The 21356-nt window shown below is 44.6% G+C and overlaps 1 protein-coding gene across 3 annotated transcripts in view; it reads left to right on the top strand.

Moving 5' to 3' along the window:
* The window catches only part of TRPM1 (transient receptor potential cation channel subfamily M member 1), a 28785-nt gene extending 9832 nt beyond the window's left edge, over positions 1 to 18953 (top strand). Inside the window, exons 9-26 of one of the 3 annotated variants that reach the window (XM_087941697.1) lie at positions 1026 to 1098; positions 1579 to 1679; positions 2147 to 2320; positions 3045 to 3179; positions 3830 to 3880; positions 5500 to 5640; positions 5950 to 5979; positions 6860 to 7152; positions 7429 to 7657; positions 7879 to 7995; positions 8337 to 8468; positions 9036 to 9164; positions 9529 to 9780; positions 10389 to 10563; positions 12530 to 12674; positions 14795 to 14997; positions 16152 to 16284; positions 17004 to 18953. In XM_087941697.1, coding sequence (XP_087797823.1) covers positions 1026 to 1098; positions 1579 to 1679; positions 2147 to 2320; positions 3045 to 3179; positions 3830 to 3880; positions 5500 to 5640; positions 5950 to 5979; positions 6860 to 7152; positions 7429 to 7657; positions 7879 to 7995; positions 8337 to 8468; positions 9036 to 9164; positions 9529 to 9780; positions 10389 to 10563; positions 12530 to 12674; positions 14795 to 14997; positions 16152 to 16284; positions 17004 to 18213 — 3723 coding nt within the window. In that variant the 3' untranslated portion in view covers positions 18214 to 18953. The remainder of the gene's footprint in view (positions 1 to 1025; positions 1099 to 1578; positions 1680 to 2146; positions 2321 to 3044; positions 3180 to 3829; positions 3881 to 5499; positions 5641 to 5949; positions 5980 to 6859; positions 7153 to 7428; positions 7658 to 7878; positions 7996 to 8336; positions 8469 to 9035; positions 9165 to 9528; positions 9781 to 10388; positions 10564 to 12529; positions 12675 to 14794; positions 14998 to 16151; positions 16285 to 17003) is intronic. The other 2 variants (XM_087941699.1, XM_087941698.1) reach the window with 2 other exon arrangements.
* The last annotated feature ends 2403 nt before the right edge of the window (positions 18954 to 21356 follow it).

Genomic DNA, 21356 nt, shown 5'->3' with positions numbered 1-21356 from the left:
GAGAGAAATATTTGCCTCTACCTAGCACAGAACTCACAGCCTCCAGATGGTGAGGCGAGAGCGCCACCTCTAGGCCCACTCTTAGAAGGCTCTTACTGCAGGAGCATTTATGGGAGCATTTATGAGTAATATTATTTGGTCTGCTCTTACCTCTGTTTTACTGCCTTACCAGTGTTGGGTGGCGCGTTCTTGGTGGTTCCTGACTGCCAAGGGGAAACCTTCCAATCAAGTGCTACCTTGTGATTAATCAGTGCAGATTAATTGCCCTGAGTAAAGAGTGAGAGCAACAGCCATAGATATCAAACAGTCTCACAACTGGACATCTGATTTTGGGGGGGAATCCTTCTGATGGTATAATCAGCTTGTGCTTCTTAAAAGCCTCCATCGGTGAATGTCTCTTCCCCCTCCACAATTGTCCTCATGATAATAGCAGTTAGGAGGTTACGAGAATCGGTTTGATCAGATTAACTCTTAATCTCCATCTTCTTCCTGAAGATAAACGGGCGCAGAGAGGACATCTCTGTGGCTCATTCCTTCTTCCTCTTCCGGCCAATCCAGCAAGACTCCTTAAGGCTTCTAAACTATGCTGCATGCTTTATCGTTGTTTCCGTATTAAAGAAAAGGAAAGTGTTCAAGAATCAAACCTTTCAGCCTGTTCCTCTGGTTGGACAGGACTGGGGAGGAAAATCCATATGCAGGCAAGAAAGCAAAGCCATGTTGCAGCTAGTCTAATGGCTGGTGATTAAAATGTGTTAGCAATCCTCCTTTCTTTTAGAAGTGGACATATTTGACTTTAAATATCCCTTTCTCTAAAGAATTTTAAATTGTGATGTAAATATTTTATCGGTGCAGAGTCATTCATCCTGCAATAGATTGGCCATAATTTTTGTAGCAATTGGATGACTGATTATGTACCATTAAGTCGTTTTAGACACCCAGCGACCACCGAATCTTCAGTGCGCAAAAGAGAAACTTGGAAAGATTCTTCTGCTTGTCCTTATTTGCTGGTCTTTGTTGGTCTTTAGATCACAGTGTTCCGGATGGGATCTGAAGGACAGCAAGATATTGAGATGTCCATCCTAACAGCTTTACTTAAAGGTGAGCTTACCATGCAGGGAGTGAGAAGATGTGGAGAGGCTGAGAAAGGAACGGAAGGCAGGGGAGACTAGAACAACCAAGAGAGAGGAGGCAAGTCCATTGACAGCTTCTCTCCTCAAGGGCAACTCAGCCCAAGAGAGAAGAACCTTGAAGAGAAGCTTTTCAGATCCTTCAAAGAGATTCTGCCTTCATGAACTCAATAATAACCAAGGCTGGAATAGTCCTCTTGTATGGAATTTCTGTCAATATTTCTGTATGGACCACGAAACGATCACTAAAGATACTTTACTGAAATCTTTGAAGTTCTAAATACTCAACTTGGTGGAGTTGACATAAAGAATAGAGATATTGAGAAAAAAATAATACATCCTTATTTTTCATTTTAGGGTGACTTAACAAAAGAAAGGTTGGGCATTGTAGCCATAAGTCCTTTCTTGTATTGGTACAAAAATGTTGGCCTGAGCTTGTTTCTTTCCTTAGGTACCAACGTCTCTGCACCCGATCAGCTGAGCTTAGCTTTGGCTTGGAACCGGGTCGATATCGCCCGCAGCCAGATCTTTGTTTTTGGGCACCATTGGCCGGTAAAGATATCTTAGAGTCAAACTTCCTCCTCTTGGTATTTAAAAAAAAAAAGAACCAGAGTTTTCCCTGTATTTATTTTGAAAGGAGAATCATTGCTGGAATTCTTAGGCTAGTTATCTTAACCGTCTTCTCCATAACCAGATCTCGGGGGGATTTGTTCTTGGCATTCACCATCTCCAGTCCAGGCTGTTGCCAGAAGTCTACACAATGCAGCAGTAAGAAAAGGCCTTGTATTGTAGCTGGCCTTGTGTCATGTGTGTTTACTTTTCAGCCTCTCTCCCTTGTCATATATGGGTTGTCCAACCAGTTCTTCCTGCAATTCCACCAGCCAAATTTGCATGAGAAGGGAAAGGAGGACATGCGGTGTCCTTTTGCACTTACTGGAGACGTGCAGATCATCTCTCCTGGGGATTGAAGAGAAAGGAGTCCCTTGTACAACTATGTGTCCATCTTCTTTCCTCTCTAGCCCCTGGGACGTCTGGCCCCGGCAGATGGGGCACTTCAAGAAAAGGAGAAGAAATCTCCGGCCCCTCAAGCAAAAGGAGGAAGAGGGAAAGGGAAAGGGAAAAAGAAAGGTGGAAAGCAGAAAGAAGAACCGGAAGAAGAGCTGGATCCAAGGAAACTTGAACTCTTGAACTGGGTGAGGTTGGCAAGGGCTTGGCGTTTCCTTCCAGCATGGCCAAGACGGGGAGGGAAGTTTTCATTAGGCTTGAACCCTTTCCTCCGCATGTAGCACTGAAACTCCTCTGAACCAGGTGCTTCCCAGGTGCTTTAGTTGTTTGCTAGTCCTTGTGATCTTTGGCTTAATGTAGAACATAGAGTAATAGGGTTGGAAGAGACCGTGGAGATCTTCTAATCTAACCCCTATTCATACAAACACAGGGTCCTACATACCATCCTGGACAAAATGGCTGCCCAGTCTCTTCTTGAATACCTCCAGGGATGGTGCACCCACAGCGCCGGGAGGCAAGCTCTTCCATTGATTAATCATTTTCACCATCAGGAAATTTTTCCTTAATTCTCGGTTGGATCTCTCTTGAATGATCCTCCACTTGTTATATCTTGTATTTATTGGCTTCGTTCTACACAATTTCTCATGGTGCAAAATAATGCCCAAGTGTCCTAAGATAATTCTTTCTGGGCACCAACTCTGAAAATTCTCTCATACCTGGAAAAAAAATAGGATGGATTAACCCCAGTTAGGGGAGGCTCTCACACAACTCTAAGCCATAAAATAGAAACCGAATCTCAGCATTAACCCAGTTTTGCCAAGGTCACCTCCATATTTTCCACCAGCTCCAGTATTTTTTGCATTTATGGACCATGGTCCCTCAACACATACTTTGTATTGGCTTTTTTGGTAGGTAAACGCCCTGGAGCAATCAATGTTGGATGCCCTTGTCTTGGACCGAGTGGACTTTGTGAAGCTTTTGATTGAGAATGGGGTTAACATGCAGAAATTCCTCACCATCCCACGGCTGGAAGAGCTTTACAACACTGTGAGTGACACTCGCAAGTTTCTTTTTAACCCTTGCTTTAAAATCACCTTGGTTGGCTAATGAACATGTCCCATCAGGTGTGGGGTTTGGAGTAGCACAACCAAGCAAGCCTCCCGGAGGGTTGGGAAGGACCATGGGCTGTTTTTTTCTAAGTCTTGGAATCATCTGCTGCTATTAGAATCGGTAGAATGGATCGTGTCAGTCTTCCTTCTGAAACAAGCTGAGGGTTTTTAACCTTCCAAAGCAGTGCTTCTCAACCGTGACAACTTTAAGACCCGTGGACTTCAACAGGGCTGGCTGGGGAATTCTGGGAGTTGAAGTCCAGACATCTTAAAATGGCCAAGGTTGAGAAGTAGCGCTCCAGCGGAACAGACCTAGCAGGAGATAGCAGGTCAACTTGGAAATGAAAGAAGAATTCATGATTCTTCCGAAGTCAAGAGAGAGTGGGGAGAAGAACTGAGAGGTGAAGATGGAGAGAGCTTGAAGGGGGAATTACTTAGGTATGGTGGTACCCTATCATTATCATTGCATGTTGAGTCCATCAGGTCTTTGTGTTAAGCCAAAATAGAGATTCTCTTCTTGGGCATAGCCGATTGTGTAAACACCTTGATATTCTATGTTTATGTCTCAATGCCTGTTCTGTTTTTCAGAGACTTGGCCCACCAAACAATTTGCATGTGATTGTGAGAGACGTGAAAAAGGTAAATTAAAAACAGTGGGGTGAAATGGGGTTCACCAAAATGTTTTTCACATTTATTTCAACTTCAAGATCAAAAGAAAAGCGAACGGGAAATGGGAAGATACCTGATTGCTGGGCCAGGACTCGCCTCCGAAATATTCATTGAAAAATCCCCAGTAGAGTCAGATACCAGCCTTTGCATTTCATTTGACCTGTTAGCAAAAGTTATTTTGGATTTAATCTACCCACTCTTCTGAATCAGCAATGATTCCTTCTGTGCAATGGGAACAGCATGGAGTTGGGCAAAGGCACCTTGATTATTATTATTATTATTATTTTAAGAAAGCTGCAAAGATATTAATTAGCTCCTTCCATCTTTAGTTTCGAGAAAAGAAACATCGCATTTGGTGGAAAATATAATTAAATCTTCTGTTTCTCCTTCCCCGAAACACCTAAGTGTATGTTGCTCTTAGAGGGGTTTTTTCCCCCATAAAGGCAAGTTTAAAAATTGCTTTAGAAGTTTGAAAATATATACTGTATATTTCAGGCCTTTGGATGCTGAAGGATTTAATAGGGCAACTAGCTATGGGTTGTGAAAAACTGAGCCTCTAGGGGGCAGCAAAGAATGCAGAAAACGATTGTTTTACAGCCACCTATTGGTCATTTAACTCCTCGGAACCCAAATCTGATCATCATCCTACTAGTTGTATTTGGAGCTTTTTGGTGCCTGTTGCAAGGAGAAAAAAAATGGGGAAAGTATGACGAAGGTGTATAATAGGAACCGAATGGAGCAAGTGAACCAAACTAAGACACCTCGGTTGTCCCTGTCCTTAAAAATTGGAGTTCCCAGAAAAATGGATTGGTCGTGCATGATTTGGACAGTTGGAAGCCGAACGGCTGCCTTTACGTGTCTCTTAGCCGTTGCCCCGTGTTTTCCTCCGTCGCTCTCGATTAAACCCAAAAGGCTCCCCTTGGAAACAGTCGAAGCCTTGTGCTGAGATCAAAGCTCCAGGAAGCGGGCCAGATTTGAATGGAAGTGTCCATAATTTTCAGCATAATGACCTCCGAGGCTGTTCCACCTACTCGTTTACCACGTCTGGCCCTTCAACAAGCTTCCAATTGTTTGGTGCTGGTGGACAGATGTCTAGTCAGGAGGAAGCATCTTTGATGTCTTGGAGTCCTTCTCAGAAGCAGAAGCTCCAGGGACGGACAGAAGACAATTTAATAAATAAAGGAATGAAATCAATTTCCTTCAAAGCAAGAGGCAGGGAGCGGTGTCTGCTCCTAAATTAAAATGTCGGCATTGTTGCTTATTAGTTATTCTCATTCTTTGTGTTTGCTTCCCCCTTTGCCTTATTTGGGGAGGGGGTCTTTTCGAGTCCCTGTGGTTTTCTTGGCAAGATTTCAGAAGCAGTTTGCCATTGTCTTCTTCCTAGGGCAGAGAGAGAGTGGCTGGCTGGCAGGGGAATTCTGGGAGTTGAAGTCCACAGGTCTTTAAAATTGCCAAGGTTGGACATCCATCCCTCTAGGCTAAACCCTCTCCTAGAGTCTTTCAGGTCGCAGTCTGATCAGGAATGCCTTGTTTCCTGCCTTGCCTCGAGAGCCTCCTTTTCAACAAATCCATTTTGGTGAATTCTCCAGGGAAATCTACCCCCTGATTATCATATCAGCCTCATCGACATCGGTTTGGTGCTAGAATATCTCATGGGTGGGGCGTATCGCTGCAACTATACACGGAAGAGTTTCCGGACCCTCTACAACAATCTCTTTGGACCTAAACGGGTAAAACCAACTATTATTATTATTATTATTATTATTATTATTATTATTATTATTATTATTATTTTTGCAAAATATGCTTCACAGAATAGTTATACCTGTCATTCTTTCCCGCTCTGCTCTGTGTTTTAATTTCAGCATTAATATAATAATGAGAATATGGAGTCCTCATTCCATTCTGGATAAACGATTGTCCAATTTTCTCTTGAAAACCTTTTATTTTAATTTTATCGTAAAATATGTTAGATTGAAACTGGAAAACTATTACTTTAAAACTCATTTTTCTTCCTCTTTTTTCCCCTCAACATGCAGCCTAAAGCACTTAAACTTCTAGGCATGGAGGTAAGTTCTTGTTGCATAAGAGTGGAACCTTTGGGGAAAAAATAAAGATTAAGCATTTCAAGTTTTGTTTTTAAAAAAGATCTTACTTTTGATGGCCATTTTAACCAGCAAGATCCCTGAGAGAAGGCAGACCTATTTCAAAATACAGCTGGAAGGGACCTTTGAGGTCTTCTAGTCCAACCCCCTGTGCCCACTTTGCTCCTGTCCACAAAATAACCGCAAAAGCATTGCAAATATTGATGTGGGGGTTACAAATAAACTTTAGCAAATACGGAACCTCCAAATAACAAGGAAGGCCAAACATTGAAAAAGGCAGAGGGAAGACAAACTATTCAGGAAATCAGGCAGAAGTGAGGAATTCTATCCGGCCCAGTTACGTTGATCTAATGCAGTGTTTCTCAACCGTAGCAACTTTAAAATAGGTGGACTTCAACTCCCAGAATTCCCCAACCAGCATTTCCCTGCAAGATTGCACCCATGCTGGCTAGTCTTCATGGGAGAGGAAACCAACTCATCTGAAGGTACCAAGTGGCTAAGAAACAGGTCAACGTATTGGCCACCGACCCAGTTGTAGCATTGCACTCAATTGCTTTCAGGTCACAGCACGTGTAGGGAATTTGCGTTGAATAAGTTGTGTGCCACGTGTGTAAGACTATTCCCTGGTTTTTAGAATGTCTGAAAGCATAACCACTCAGCATGCTGGCATTTCTTGTCTTGTTCTGGAGATCTCTGGCCTTTTTCCTTAGTGCATGAAGTAATAAAGGGAGGTGACGAATCTGATGAATGAATGAACCCATTATCCAGATCGTTTGCAGATCATGGCGGAAGTCTGAGGATAACATAGCCAAGAGATGATATCAACTCGGTTACTTCTTCCTAGGATGATGAGCCTCCCACCAAAGGGAAGAAAAAGAAGAAGAAGAAGAAGGAAGAGGACATTGACATTGATGTGGATGATCCAGAAGTCAGCCGCTTCCAATATCCATTCCATGAGCTCATGGTTTGGGCAGTGTTGATGAAAAGACAAAAAATGGCCCTGTTTCTGTGGCAACGTGGGGAAGAAGCCATGGCCAAAGCTTTAGTGGCTTGTAAGCTCTACAAAGCCATGGCCCACGAGTCTCTGGAGAGCGAGCTTGTGGACGATATCTCTCAAGATCTGGACAACAACTCCAAGTGAGTCAAAAGGCATGAGGGATTGGTCTGTAGGCAACATCAACTGTGTTCTCAGAAGGGGCAACACAATCCATCTTCTCCTTCTGCCCCTTTGAAATGTATATTTGTGTTGGTTAGTTGGTTGGGTTGATTGCGGTTGGCTGGCTAGGGAATTCAGGGAGTTGAAATCCATGTATTTTCAAGTTGACAATGTTGAGTTACATTGGTCCAGAAGCTGTTGGACAAGATAAGGGTTGAGATCTCCTTGACTGGTTCCTGCTTTCTTGGTTTCTTCAGGGATTTTGGCCAGCTGGCTGTGGAGCTGCTGGATCAGTCCTACAAGCATGATGAGCAGGTGGCCATGAAACTCTTGACCTATCAGTTGAAGAACTGGAGCAACTCTACTTGCCTGAAACTTGCGGTAGCAGCCAAACATCGGGACTTCATTGCACACACTTGCAGCCAGATGCTATTGACTGACATGTGGATGGGAAGGTTGCACATGCGGAAAAACCCAGGTCTTCAGGTAGATGTAGCCCATAAGTTCCTCCAGAGAGACTAGCCATAAATATATATATACACCAGCTGCCCCCTTTCCAGGTTTTTGTTTCCTTGAACGTGGAGGGATGGTGGGCATCAGAAGATCAATGCAGTTGGAGAGTATCTAACCACGGAAAGTCAGTCTCCAGGTTCTCCTGAGCATTAATGACTACTTAATGATTTCCCACCCTCTTATCCCCTGCTCAGGTCATCATGGGGATCCTCATCCCTCCCACCATCCTCTTCCTGGAATTCCGGACCAATGACGAGTATCAAACATCCAATGAAAAAGAAGTTGGGAAAGAAAAGGAGGAAGAGAATGCGGTCAGTCTCACGCTTTCCTAGTGCAGAGTAAATCCAAGTCAAGGACTCCCTGGATTCCTTTCTTGACCCATCCTGGATAGATTCGTTCTTCCATCCATTATTACATACTTTGGAAGCAACAGGTTTGGCGAGAATTTCCAGTCCTCGGCCTATGAACCAGAGGTGAAAATTCACCCAAGAAAGTAGGACTATGTCGTATAAAACAGAACCATTCTAGGGCTTAGCGGAAGCATGTTTGAAAAAAACAAGAAAGCCACTTAGCAGTGAGATCTGTTTCCCCTCTCTTTGTTGGGTGATATTTGGGGGGGTGACTGGTTGCCTGGTGGTCTCTTGTCTTCCAGGACGCCAATGCTGATGCTGGATCTCGAAAAGGAGATGAAGAGGGTGGGAAGACTAAGCAGAAAGGCCTTCCCATCGGAACCAAGATCTGTGAATTCTATAACGCACCGATTGTGAAGTTCTGGTTTTACACGGTAAGTAGAAATATATCCGTGCTGATCTGAAAACAGCACGGTTATTATCCCTTTTGCCAGTGTAGCGTGGTGGGTTCAAGGAAGTTCTCGTTGGGATGTGAGTTCTCCACTCTCTTTATTGAGGGTGGTCCTGGTTTACTTCATTGGCTTTCTTAGAAGAACCTGCTGGGGCAGACGAGGCTGGACTTAGTGGTCCTTGAGCAGCATCTAATATTTTGCTTGGTGATGGACTTCTTGGGCTGTAATTTGGAGAAGAAAGCATCTTAGTACAGAGGAGAGGTGGGCTCCTGTTTACTGGAGCAGAGACTTGTTTTGAGCATGTGATTATGCTAGATCAGGGGTCTCCAACCTTAGCAACTTTAGGACTTGTGGACTTCAACTCCCAGAATTCCTCAGCCAGCTTTTAGGACTTTCCACAAGTCCTAAAGTTGCCAAGGTTAGAGACCCCTGCACTAGATGTCCTCTGGGGTGTCTTTTGAATCTAAATTCTGCAGTTCTTGGAGAAAGCATTCTTATGGTCTTCCGACTGACCAACAAAGACTCTGAGTTACATGATCTCATCCTCAGATATCCTACCTGGGCTACTTAATGCTGTTCAATTACATCATCCTGGTTCGGATGGAACGGTGGCCCTCAATCCAAGAATGGGTGGTCATCTCCTACATCTTGACTCTGGCTTTAGAGAAAGTCAGGGAGGTAAGTAAGTTAGTAGGTTAGTAAAGTTAGCGCTGTGATGGGTCCCCTAAAACCTGTAGCCTGGACAGATGCCTGAAATAAGAAGGAAGTTCGCGCATGAGAAAACGTCTGCCTGTTTCTGCATCTTTCTATCATGAACAAACTGGTACATCAGGAAATGAGGGCCGGAAGTTCAGGAGACACTTTGGAAGGAGAGAAGGAGAAAGGAGGAAACTGACTGACGTTGAGATCATTCCATCTTGAGCCTTTGCTGCTCGTTCTACATGGAAGCACAAAACTGAAAATCCGCTCCTGTTCCTCACCCCCTACCCTCTCCAATCTTATCTTCTCTGTCCCACCCACACCTGAATCGCTTTATTTTCAGATTTTGATGTCAGAACCAGGGAAACTGAGTCAGAAAATCAAAGTGTGGCTGCAAGAATATTGGAACATCACTGATTTGGTAGCCATTTCTGTGTTTCTGATTGGAGCGATTCTTCGCTTGCAAAACCCACCTTACATGGGTTATGGAAGAGTGATCTATTGTGTGGACATCATTTTCTGGTACATCCGTGTCCTGGACATCTTTGGTGTGAACAAATACCTGGGACCCTACGTCATGATGATTGGGAAGATGGTAGGTAAATGCAAGTGGACCCATGCATCAGAAGACAGTGGTAGGAAGGAAAAAACAGGCTGTGGGGTGCCTGAAAAGAGGAAGAACCAAGTAATGTGGAAAGATCTAGGGACCACCTATGATCTCCAGACATCACTTAAAGTATCTCTAGCACCACCTGGTTGGGGAATTTGTCTCCTATCATTACTCGTCTGGTTTGGCCATCCCAATAGAGCAGTGTTAACACTTTCTTGTGTTCCCACCTTTCAACACTGACCTCAAAAGGGAGACATCTCACTATCTTCTGTGCCTAACATGAGTGCTAGGAAATTGCTTCTTTGTGTCATAATCGAAAGATTATAACTTAAGAAAAATGTTCATTTCTCCCATATGACAACAGCCATTCCCTTTGAAAGTCCTCTAGTGGGTTACCTTAAAGTTCTTTAGATGAACATCTAAAACTGATGTTCCTGCTCCCCTGGAGACTTTGTGAAGTCTACTTCTCCCTAGATTGGTCTTGAAGGTTCCCATGAGACCAAAGCTGAAGATTGTAAATACCTCTTTGCTCCCACTGATTCTGGACTAAGACTTCAACCTGGGCTCTTAACTCAAGTTCTTCTCTTGGACAGATGATTGACATGCTGTATTTTGTGGTCATTATGTTGGTGGTTCTGATGAGTTTCGGGGTGGCTCGCCAAGCCATCCTCCACCCCGATGAAGAACCCACCTGGAGATTGGCCCGTAACATCTTCTACATGCCCTACTGGATGATCTATGGAGAGGTTTTTGCTGATCAGATAGACCGTAAGAGTAGAATTCATAGTAAGATTCTGTTTCCTGTTTTCAGGCAGATGATCAGATTCAAAGGAATCCATGACCCTTTTTGAGTTTGGAACCTCTTCTTCCTTTGATGGCATCCTTACCTTGGTCATTTCTCCCAACCCACCCGTTATCTTGAGGAAATCCCTTGCATTTTGTCCGGTTGAAAGGCAAGAAATTGTTCCTTTCAACAAAATGGCCTCCATCCACTTTTTCTCCAGTGTATTCAGCAATTCGTTATCTTCAAGCCATGGTTTGAAGTTCAAAGCCCGGCTGATATAAACATGCCACATGAGATCTACTTTGAAGAAGGAAAGTTTTGGGCTTCCTACAAAATATCTTATTCCTTCTTTTCTGGATTTGAAAGTCACCATTGCCATTTTTTTTTAGAGCCAAGTTCCTTAAAAAGACTCTTATCGGCATTTGGAACACAACGGCTGGGCTGAATATTCCGGTCCTTTTCCTAAATCACAGCTCAGCTTCCCGAGAAAGTCAAGAATGAAAATAAACAGCCTTTTTTAAGCCCCTGTGGCTTTACAAGGTCCGATCAAAATCTTGCTTGCCTGTGGATGAGGAGCCTCACAATTGCTTATTGGGAAGAGTTGGTTTGCCCACCCACAACATTCCTCTCCAGATTGCAGCCTTCCTTGCAGTCCATTGTGTTGTGTTTCCCCAATGATGTTTTGTGACTGTGTTAACCGTGACCCCAGATACTCCTTTGCCTCATGGAAACTGCTAGAATATATATTTGCATGATCATCTGCCTGATGCCATGAGTAATATTTGAGAAAGGCAAAGAGCAAAGGAAATTCCAGAACATGACACAGTGATTGCTCTGGAGTCTCTTTTCTTGCCTGTTAAAATATTGGACAACCTTATCTCTTTCTGGCAGCCGAAATGTTTCCTAATCTCAGCCACGTGCTTTCCTTTCTTTTTCCTTTCTTCCCTCTCTTTTTAATTCTGTTTCTTTCGTTTCGTTCCTTGCTTTCGCAATGCTGTGCTAGTCTATGCCATGGAGATCAATCGTAAGTTGATGAATGAATCCAAAGCTCTTTTTCCAGAGTAGGAGATTCCTTCCTTTGCCCCATCAGGTGTTTTGAGGTTGAGTTCAGCATAGCTGTATAACACACACACACACACACACAAAACCCAAAGCTGCTTTCAACATGCATCTTAAACTTGTCCAGCTGCCAAAAATCCACAGCTTGCAATGCTTGGTGGGCACGCTGAATAGATGAGCAGCCGGTGAGAATTTAGCTTGCTCTGCCTCTCTAAGCAACGGATTACACGGAATGCTATTCTTGCATTTGGGTTGGTGACAGTAGCTCTTCCATCTGTTGTACCTTCTGTTCTCTTCGGCTGGTGGGGAACGATGGGAACTGCGTGTTTCTCCACCGCTGTAGATGCAAGCTCTTTTCAACAGTCTGAGCAGGTGCTTCCTAGCATTTTAGCTGCCCCTTAAAAACCCACCTGCGTTTCTCTCACTCAAGAGAATGAAGTTGGCACCCATCCAGACTACGAAATTCACAGCCAGGAAGCCTCAAAGATTTGTGGGAGACATTTCCCTGTAACTGTAGTTGAGGAAAACACGATCGATGGTCACTTCTGTTGGGGCCCGAAGCCTCCATAATCATTCACAGAATTGCTTTTTCCAAAAGGCACCTGGACTTTCTTGGTTTTGTTTGTTTTTTTTTTCTTTGCAAACATTTCACTTCTCATTTCAAGAAGTTTCTGAAGGTCTGAAGAAGCTTCTTGGATGAGAAGCAAAATGTTTTCAAAGGAAAAAAACCCCAAGAAAGTCCAGTTGCCTTTTGGAAAGAAGTACTTTTGGGGACAACCCTGGCTTGGATGATGGAGAATCTCCATGCATTCCTCCAGAATCGTCCCTCGCCACTTCTACAGAAGTGTGTCTGTGCCACAGTTGTGAAGGCTAACCCAATTTCCTTCCCAGCTCCTTGTGGAGATAACCTTTATGATGAGGATGGCAAACGGCTGCCCCCTTGTATCCCCGGTGCTTGGCTGACTCCTGCCATCATGGCTTGCTACCTGCTGGTTGCTAACATTCTCCTGGTCAACCTGTTGATTGCTGTCTTTAAGTGAGTATTTTATTTTTCCTCCCCTTACCTTCCGCTCAAAAAGATCTCCAATGCCGGTCTTCAGTTGGCAGGATCCAAGTCAGAGCGCCTTGGTGGCACAGTGGTCAGAATGTGGTACTGCAGGCTACTTTTGCTGGCTGCTGGCTGCCTGCAATTGGGCAAACTGAATCTCGACAGGCTCCAGATTGACCCAGCCTTCTGTCCTTCCAAAGTGGGTCAAATCAGGACCCAGATTGTTGGGGGCAAAAGGCTGACTCTGTAGAGTGGGAAAGCAATATGTAAGTCTAAGGGCTATTGCTATTTTCCTTCCTTCCTTCCTTCCTTCCTTCCTTCCTTCCTTCCTTCCTTCCTTCCTTCCTTCCTTCCTTCCTTCCTTCCTTCCCAGTGGCTAGAATGCAGTATTGCAGACTAGCTCTGCCCCATTGCCAGGAGTTTGATCCTGACTGGTTCAAGGTTGACTCCGCCTTCCACCCTTCCGAGGTGGGTCAAATGAGGACCCAGATTGTTGGGGGCAAGAGGCTGACTCTGCAAACCGCTTAGAGAGGACTGTAAAGCATTGTGAAGCGGTATATAAGTCTAAGCGCTATTGCTATTACTATCCATTATGACTCTTGACCAAAAACAGAATTGGTGCTCGTGAGTTGATGGACAATAAGGTAACAAGCCCAGCAGAAGACAATGCTCAGAAACCTTAAGATGTGCCCATCAACGCCACTTATTTTGTATACTCAGAGGAACTCAAGCAAGCTGTTAACTAAAAAAGTAGTCCTCAAACTTACAACAATTCATTTAATGCCCATTCAAAGTTTCAACCGCACTGAAATGACTTATGACCATTTTTCATACTTGCGACCTTTGCAACATCCTCCATGGTCACGTGATCAAAATTCAGATGTTTGGCCACTGACTCAGACTTATGATGGTTGCAGTGCAAGCTATTCTCTGTTTGTTCCCCATCACAACAGTGGTAGGCAGAGATTCAGTCGATGGACACACCTCCCACTAACATTCTGTCTCATCTACCCTTTGCAGAAAATAAGGACTGAAAGAAATTTCCAGCTCTCATTTTTATCTTGCTCTGCCTGGGCACAAATGTAGAGGCCTAGATCCATGTGTCTGTGCCCACTGTGGGTGTTGTTGTGCTTTGAAATCAACAACAAGCCACTTTTTATTTTGTTGCCCCACAGCCGAGTGTCCAATAGTTGAAAAGGGCATGTGTTTGAAAAAGGAATTGTGTGCCAGTTGCGCAGCTAATTTGCTCAGGCATCAGGAAGAGAGAGAGAGAGAGAGAGGTTAGTTTGTAAATATTGACGCAATGATGGTTGTGTGTAGAGCCAGTAAATAAAACCAGCCGTCTAGAAATTGGGTCATGCAGTTGACATATTCTTACCTGTGCAAATCACACTGGAAAGGAGAGGAATAAGGCAGAAATCTGAAGATCTCTCCCAACAAGCCCATGATGGTGTAAGACAGGGGTCCCCAAACTTGGCAACTTTAAGACTACAACTCCCAGGATTCCCCAGCCAGCCATGCTGGAGAACTACGGCCACAATTGAAACAAATTTTCAACAAATTTAATAAATCAAATACATTTAATATATACATTTAATAACTAAAATAAAATCAATAAACATGTGAGAATTATTTTTTCTCTCTCTCTGTTCTATGTTCCCAACTGGTCAAAAGACTAAATCAATATTTTTTTTGCAATGGAACAAGATGTTGCAACCTGAAAGCTTTCTCATTTATTTATTTTTAATGCTGAGGGTAAATTCTCGGGTTTTTGTTGTTGTTCCATACCTATTCCATTTTAAGTTCTGAACTGATATTAGGTTCATTATAATGCCATATGCACCAAAACCTTTTGAACTCAAAATATTTCCCAATTGTACCGTAATAGCTAAAGTTTTTCAGCATGTGAGAGTTAAGATCAAGGCCTTCAAACTTGGCAACTTTAAGACTTGTGGACTTATACATAGCTGGCTGGAGAATTCTGGGAGTTGGAGTCCACAAGTCTTAAACTTGCCAAGTTTGGAGACCCTTGCTCTAGATGAATCCTAGCTTTGTAGTAGAGAGAGCCGCAGCGACCTGGCTAAATGGTGGCCTTGTCTCTCTTGCAGCAACACTTTCTTTGAAGTGAAATCCATCTCCAACCAAGTCTGGAAATTCCAGCGGTATCAGCTGATCATGACTTTCCATGACAGGCCCGTCCTCCCACCGCCCATGATCATCTTCAGCCACCTGTACATCCTCATTGTACGTGTTTGCTGCCGCTGGAAGAAGCACAAAGAAGGGGACCAGGATGAACGTGATCGTGGGCTGAGTATGGGGAGAACGTTCTTTCCTAGTAGACACCTAAGCTCCAATCTTTGGGGGTCTGTCCCAAAGGTGCTTTTTCAACTCTGGACTTTCTGGTTTTTCTTTGAAGACATTCCTCTTCTCATCCCAGAAGCTTTCTTCAACTGAAGAAGCTGAAGAAGCTTCTTGGATGAGAAGCAAAACATCTTCAAAGAAAAACCAGAAAGTCCAGAGTTGCCTCTTGACAAAACACCTTTGGGACAACCATGACCTGGAGGACTTGAGAATCTCCATAGACATTGGGGGGTCTGTTTCCTGACATATGTCCACCCACCAGAAAACCAGCAGAACAAGGAAGAGGCTGGGCTACAAGCTTCTCCCATGATATGTTGGCAAGGATTCTTTTTTCATGACCCCTAAACTGCAATCCATGTGTGACCCAGAACCACAGAACTGGAAGGGATCATAACCTTCCTCACGCTCTCTTCAATATGCAGGAAAAGCCACCAAGCCATCTACGATGATCTCTAGGTTCTCCGTTTTGGGTGACCGTTGAGACCTCATTTCATGGATGGTTTCATGGATTGTTTTTCTGCACCTTGCCGAGGGTTGGAGGGATTTAGGCCTAGGGTCCTCAAACTTCAAAGTTTAAGACTTGTGGACTTCAACTCCCAGAATTCCTAAGCTAACAATGACTGAAGGAGGAATTCTGCAAGTTGAAGTCCACAAGTCTTAAACTTGCCAAGTTCGAAGACCCCTGATTAAGGCTGTCTCTAATGATTGGATGAGATTGTTTATGAGCAAATGTGGTCAAGATTGGGTTCATAATATCGCAGGGTGCTTTCCTGTAATTATTTTGACAGCCCAACTGTTGTAATTATTGTCCTTGCAACAAGATGGCCAGCTGGATTTAGTGGTAACCCTATTTAATGATGTTTTCTACTATCACTTCTTCCAAAGCTTTAAATCAAGATGTCTAGCAAATCAAGATGTCTGCTCCCTTGCTGTGTTTCAGCCCGATGACAACAGAGCAGAGATGACACGAAATAGCAGCTTAAAAATCAGAGGATGGTTGTTGCTTCTTCAAAACCATGCCTCTTGCTAGGTCCTCCCCACGATGTACCTGGCAGAGCAAAACAACATGACTCGATAACTCTCTTTTCCTTCCGTCCGTTTCAGAACTGTTTCTAAGCGATGAAGAATTGAAAAAACTGTACGAATTCGAGGAACAATGCGTGGAGGAATATTTTCGGGAAAAAGAAGACGAAGAGCAGTCCTCCAATGACGAACGCATCCGAGTTACTTCTGAAAGGTACCTCCAATGGGAAGCCGTCCTTTTTCCCCAGAAGCAAAAGAGAATTCTGGCTGGGAGCATTTTGGTATTTTTCACCCTGGAAATGCCATTTTTGTGTCCACGTTAACGTACAGTGGTTGAAAGTTAAAAGTTTTGGCAGTTAAAAGTGGAAAAAGGGATATATTTTCCTAGTTATATTTCATGTCCACTGAAAGTCATGGAAACAGTTGCTTTTCGCAAATCCAAGATTCTCCCTTAAAGGAATCCAACGGACCGATTCATGCTTCCTTATGTTTTAATGCCCTCGTATTTTGCCATACTTCCATCCTTTATTTCAACGCCGGTTCCTAATTTGGAACCTATGACTGGATGGTGGATAATCGGACACCTCAGGGCCTGAGTTCAAAGCAGCTAAATGATAGTCCCAGCTTTCAGCTCAAAAGTCAACGTTTATTAGAAAGTTTAATGACTACTCTTGAAAAGTTTGAGTTGTCCAGGCAAAATACTAAATTAATTGACCTCATTTCGTCCCCTCTTATTTTCTTGTTTTTCTTTTATGATATTGCCCTGATCAACGAAGAACATTCTCAGAATCCATCAGTTAAACTAATTAAATCCCCGATAAGAACCGAAGAAATTCCCCACCTCGCTTCTGTTGTCCCAGACCGGTTATTCCAGTCTTCAGGAGAACATTCACCGATTTTGCGTCACCGTCCATTTCTTTCCATCTTTTCTAGGGTTGAAAACATGTCGATGAGGTTAGAGGAAGTGAATGAAAGGGAGCATTTCATGAAGGCTTCTCTCCAGACGGTGGATCTTCGGCTTTCTCAGCTGGAAGATACTTCTTTCCGCATGGCGACCGCTTTGGAGAAATTGGCTGGCATTGACACTTCAGAATTGACTCTCCCACGTTCTAGGGCCTCCTCTGAATGTGACGCAGCTTATCTTTTGAGGCAAAGCAGTGTGAACAGTTCGGATGGTTACAGCATCTATCGCTACCAGGCGGACGAGCTGATCTGTGACACTTTGCCCACTCCAATGTCTCCAGCGTTGCGTAAAACCAACTCCAAGAAGCAGCTGGGCCCAGAACGTCAAGGGAGCCTCTGTTCTGTCTTGAGACCAAATGAGGTGACCTCCATGGAAACCAGTAAGAACACCTTAGAGGTCATTCAGGCGGTCCCTGGCTCATATTCCGGTTCAGTAGACCCACAAGATCAGTCCCCAGGTTATGATTCCATATCTCAATCCAGTCAACCTGGAACCCAACCAGTTCTGCAGAATGCCCAACTACCTCCAGGGAAGACCAAATTAGAAGCCACCATCTCTTACCCCTTGGACAAGCCTAGAGCCAGGAGATACTACCCGACGGAAACAGGCAACACTTCTCACGCCGCCATAATGAAGTCGAAGAGTTTTATTTTTGCCCAAGGCCAAGATTTGGTTGGCGGGTTTAACAACTGGACACTGGTGGACCAAGAATATAGGACTATCATGAACCAAGTGTGCCCTTCTGTGGTTCAGCAGTGGATGGCTGAATGGAAGTATGAACTTCAGCAAAAAATGGACGATGAGCCCCCTCCCGAATATCCAGGAATTGTGCCTGAGCTGGAGAATCAAGCAGAGCAGAAGTATTTGTTGGCCAGCCCTGAAGAGAATCGTGAGGTGGGCAAAGTTGAAGGTCTCAGTCCCTCCTCCGTGTCCTCGCTGCTCATTCCGAGGAGGGCATCGTGCAACAGACACTCGGCGAAGTCAGGAAGAACTGACAGGTACCCACCTGGGCGGTCCAGGAGTTTGCACAGCCGTTCTCAGAGAGCCAAGTCCATTAAGGAGAAGCTAAACAGGCCAGGCCATGCCAGTAGCATCAGCAGTTTGATGATACCTTCCGGATCTCCAACGGAGGAGCGGAAAATGGATCAAGAAAAACCCTCCACAGAAACTGAATGCTAAACACGGCCTTTTTCAATAAGTGAGCTGCAGGAGAGGAGGTTGGACTGGCTTTGCTTGGCCTTGACAAGAAAAGACTGATAGGACAACACTTCTCAATGGCCTGAAAGGCAGCCACACCCAAGAAGACCAAATCTCTTGTCTCGTTTTCTTGGGCAGCCTTCTCTCAATCATGGACGGAGGGAGGCAGATTCCAACTGCATATTGGACAAAACCTCCTAAGGTGTGAGAACCCGTGACCGAGAGAAGAGGAGAATCCACTTCATTGGGGCTTCTCCGGGACAAGCTAGACAGCTGGACGGTTGGAGAGGTTTTCATCTGGATCCTGCACTGAACAGGGGAACCAAAGTGAGGGCTTCCATCTCCTTTGGCAACCCGTGAATGGATAAACACAGCACAGATAAAGAAAGATAAACAGAAATGGCGGAATGACAGCTTAATTGTGTCCCTCCCTCCCTTCCCTTCCCCAAATATTTGCATACAGAGACACCTTCAGTGTCTGCCACCGCCCAGGAACCTTTTCCCCAGTATGATCTCCTTTGATATCAGTGCAGAACATTTTCTGTTTTCTCTTTCCCCTTCTGGCATCATGCTATGAGGATTGAAGCCACGGGGAACCAGCCTTTCTTTTATCACCCTGAAATCTTTGCAGTAAGGAGCACCTGATAGTTCAGCTTCCTGTAGACATGATCCTATGTTGCTGCTTCACGATGCGTTGAAAAATAAAGGAAAAAGAAAGGGCAGCTTTGCAGTATTCTGGGCACAGGGTGAGAGAGCCTGAAGAGAAACCCAAAAGGTGCCATTAGGGGATGTAAAGAGATGAGGGGAGCTTGAAATTCCAGGGTTGAGCCTAATTCATCCACCAGATCCATCCTTGGATCAACCATGAGATTATTCAAAAAAAGGACCAACTGTGGGCTATCGGAGAAGCCCACCCACTCTGCCAAAATGGCAGAGACGATCAGTGGAAGGGAAAGGGCACTAGATGGAGGGATGTTGAGAAGGAATCCCAGATACTTCAGTCAATCAGAGCTGGGCTGCTACCAGGATAGAAAGAAGAAACTCTGGAGAGCTGGGGTTGGCAAATAGGGTTGAACTGATGGTGGAAAACACAAGTGTTGGAGGACTTGGAAGGGGCTGGGAATTGGAGAAGGATGACACGATCCATTTCTGCTCTCAGGAAGCAATCGATGGTCCATATTGATGCAGGAGCCCTCAAAAAGTGAAGCTCTAGCCCTAGCCACTTAATTTGCCTAGGTCAGGGGTATCCAACCTTGGCCGCTTTTTGTGGACTTCCACTCCCAGAATTCCCCAGCCACAAGTCTTAAAGTTCACACGGTTGGATACCCCTGACCGAAGTGCTAGATCTGTGGGCCTACTTTCCCCAGACAAGAGCTGCAGCTACGGATTGGAGAAGTCATAGATCCCTTGCATTTTAGGCAACTTCTCTCAACTTCCCATCTCCCACCCAATCTGCCCAGGATGGAGGTTAGAGGAATGGATTTCTATTCTGCTGGGTCCTAGAGCAGTGAGCCCATCAGCCCTTTGTGGTTCAAAGATGAAATCTTTGACATTTGCGACCCCTGCAAGAACCTCTATAATTTTGCAGACAAGCAACCTCCGTTGAGGTCCTGATTTCCCCTTTTCCTTTCTGCAAGAACGCTTCTCTTCCCCAAATATTATTTTTTTTTAACAAAGAAAGTAAATGGTTTATTTAAGTAAGAGAGGACTTGCATTAAGTGGAATGCAGAAGTTAATTTTTCACCCAGAATGGGCCAAAGGTTTAGAGTTACTTTCTGGGAATGTCCATTTGTGAAGGGAATTCTCCGGGGCTTTTCATTAGAAGTTCATAAGCAGTAAAAAATATCGTTGTGTTTTTCAATCTTGGCCACTTTCAGTAGGATGGACTTCCACACCCAGAATTCCCCAGCCAGGATGCCATCATTTCTAGCCAAAAAGAGCCACCCAACAACCCCTTGGAGATGGAGAGTGCTATCCCTTCGGCTGTTGTTTTTCAACCTCAAAAACTTCAAGGTGGATGGACAACTCCCAGAATTCCCCAGCCAATTTTAGGAAGGGATTCAGAGGGGGGCTTCTTGCTTGAAATTTTCTCCCTTTGTCATTTGCTCTGTCCTTAGGTACATTCTGTTGCAAACCTAGCTAGGCTCATCCCGAGATGTCGAGACGAGTTTCTCCTCTTGAAGCAAGCAGGTTGAAATGTAAAGTTGCTAGTATTTTTTGATGTCTGTCTGTGCCTTTAAAACGGCACAAACAATCCTCTCTGGAGGAAATCCAGGATGGGTTTGAATGCGTGGGACGAAGGCTGCCAAACCCAAGGAGAACATTTCCCAACCAACTTTGCCATCCAGCTGAGTCCTCACATGGCGGGGCATTCTGTTGTTTTAACCCAGGGGTCAATTGCAACTTTGGAATTGAGGGCTCATGCTGGTTTAATTGGAAAATCTGCCAGACTCAGTGAACATCTAAGATGCAAAACTGTCATGTTTGACCTATGGGAATTCAGGAGGATGCTGGGTGCTTTTAAGCTAGAGGAACTCTGAGCATTGCATGCATGCTTTGTCTGATGTTTATTTATTTAGAGCTGCTTCTGAGTTTATTTGGGGTTCCAGATTTGGACTGCAAAAATGCAGAGGACCCCTAGAGGGCAGCACCTGCACACCCACCCACCAAGAATGGCTTTGCCGCCACCTGTTGGCCACCCTTATGCTAGCAATCTAGATCTGGCAGCCCTTTCTTTGAAACTGAACTTTAATCCTGGTCTTTTTCGACCTGAAACCTTGTTTCTCTTTCAAGTATGTGGACTTCAACTCCCAGAATCCCCTAGTCAGCACTCTTGACCTGATTTAGCACCGTGTTTAAAAATGGAGAGGGGAGAAGTTAAAAAAAAAAAGAAAAAATCTCGATCTTTTTGTCCGCCACGGTCTGCCGTCCGCGAACACCGCCTCCTCCGCCTCCGCCTCACGCACGCAGCCTTCCCCCAACCCGTCTATTCAGAGACTCTCCCCGCGGTTGCTAGGATACAAAAAGAGGCGGAGCCTCCTCCTCCTCCGCGCTCCCCGTTGGCTCTGCACTCGCGGGGACTCCTCCCCTCCCCTGTCGGAGGCGTGGCTTCGCCAGCCCGAGGC

This window comes from Pseudonaja textilis, chromosome 13 (genome assembly GCF_049901715.1).
Source record: "Pseudonaja textilis isolate UNSWEBS1 chromosome 13, rPseTex1.2, whole genome shotgun sequence".
NCBI classification, from domain to species: domain Eukaryota; kingdom Metazoa; phylum Chordata; class Lepidosauria; order Squamata; family Elapidae; genus Pseudonaja; species Pseudonaja textilis.
This window is presented reverse-complemented; position numbering and strand designations above follow the sequence as displayed.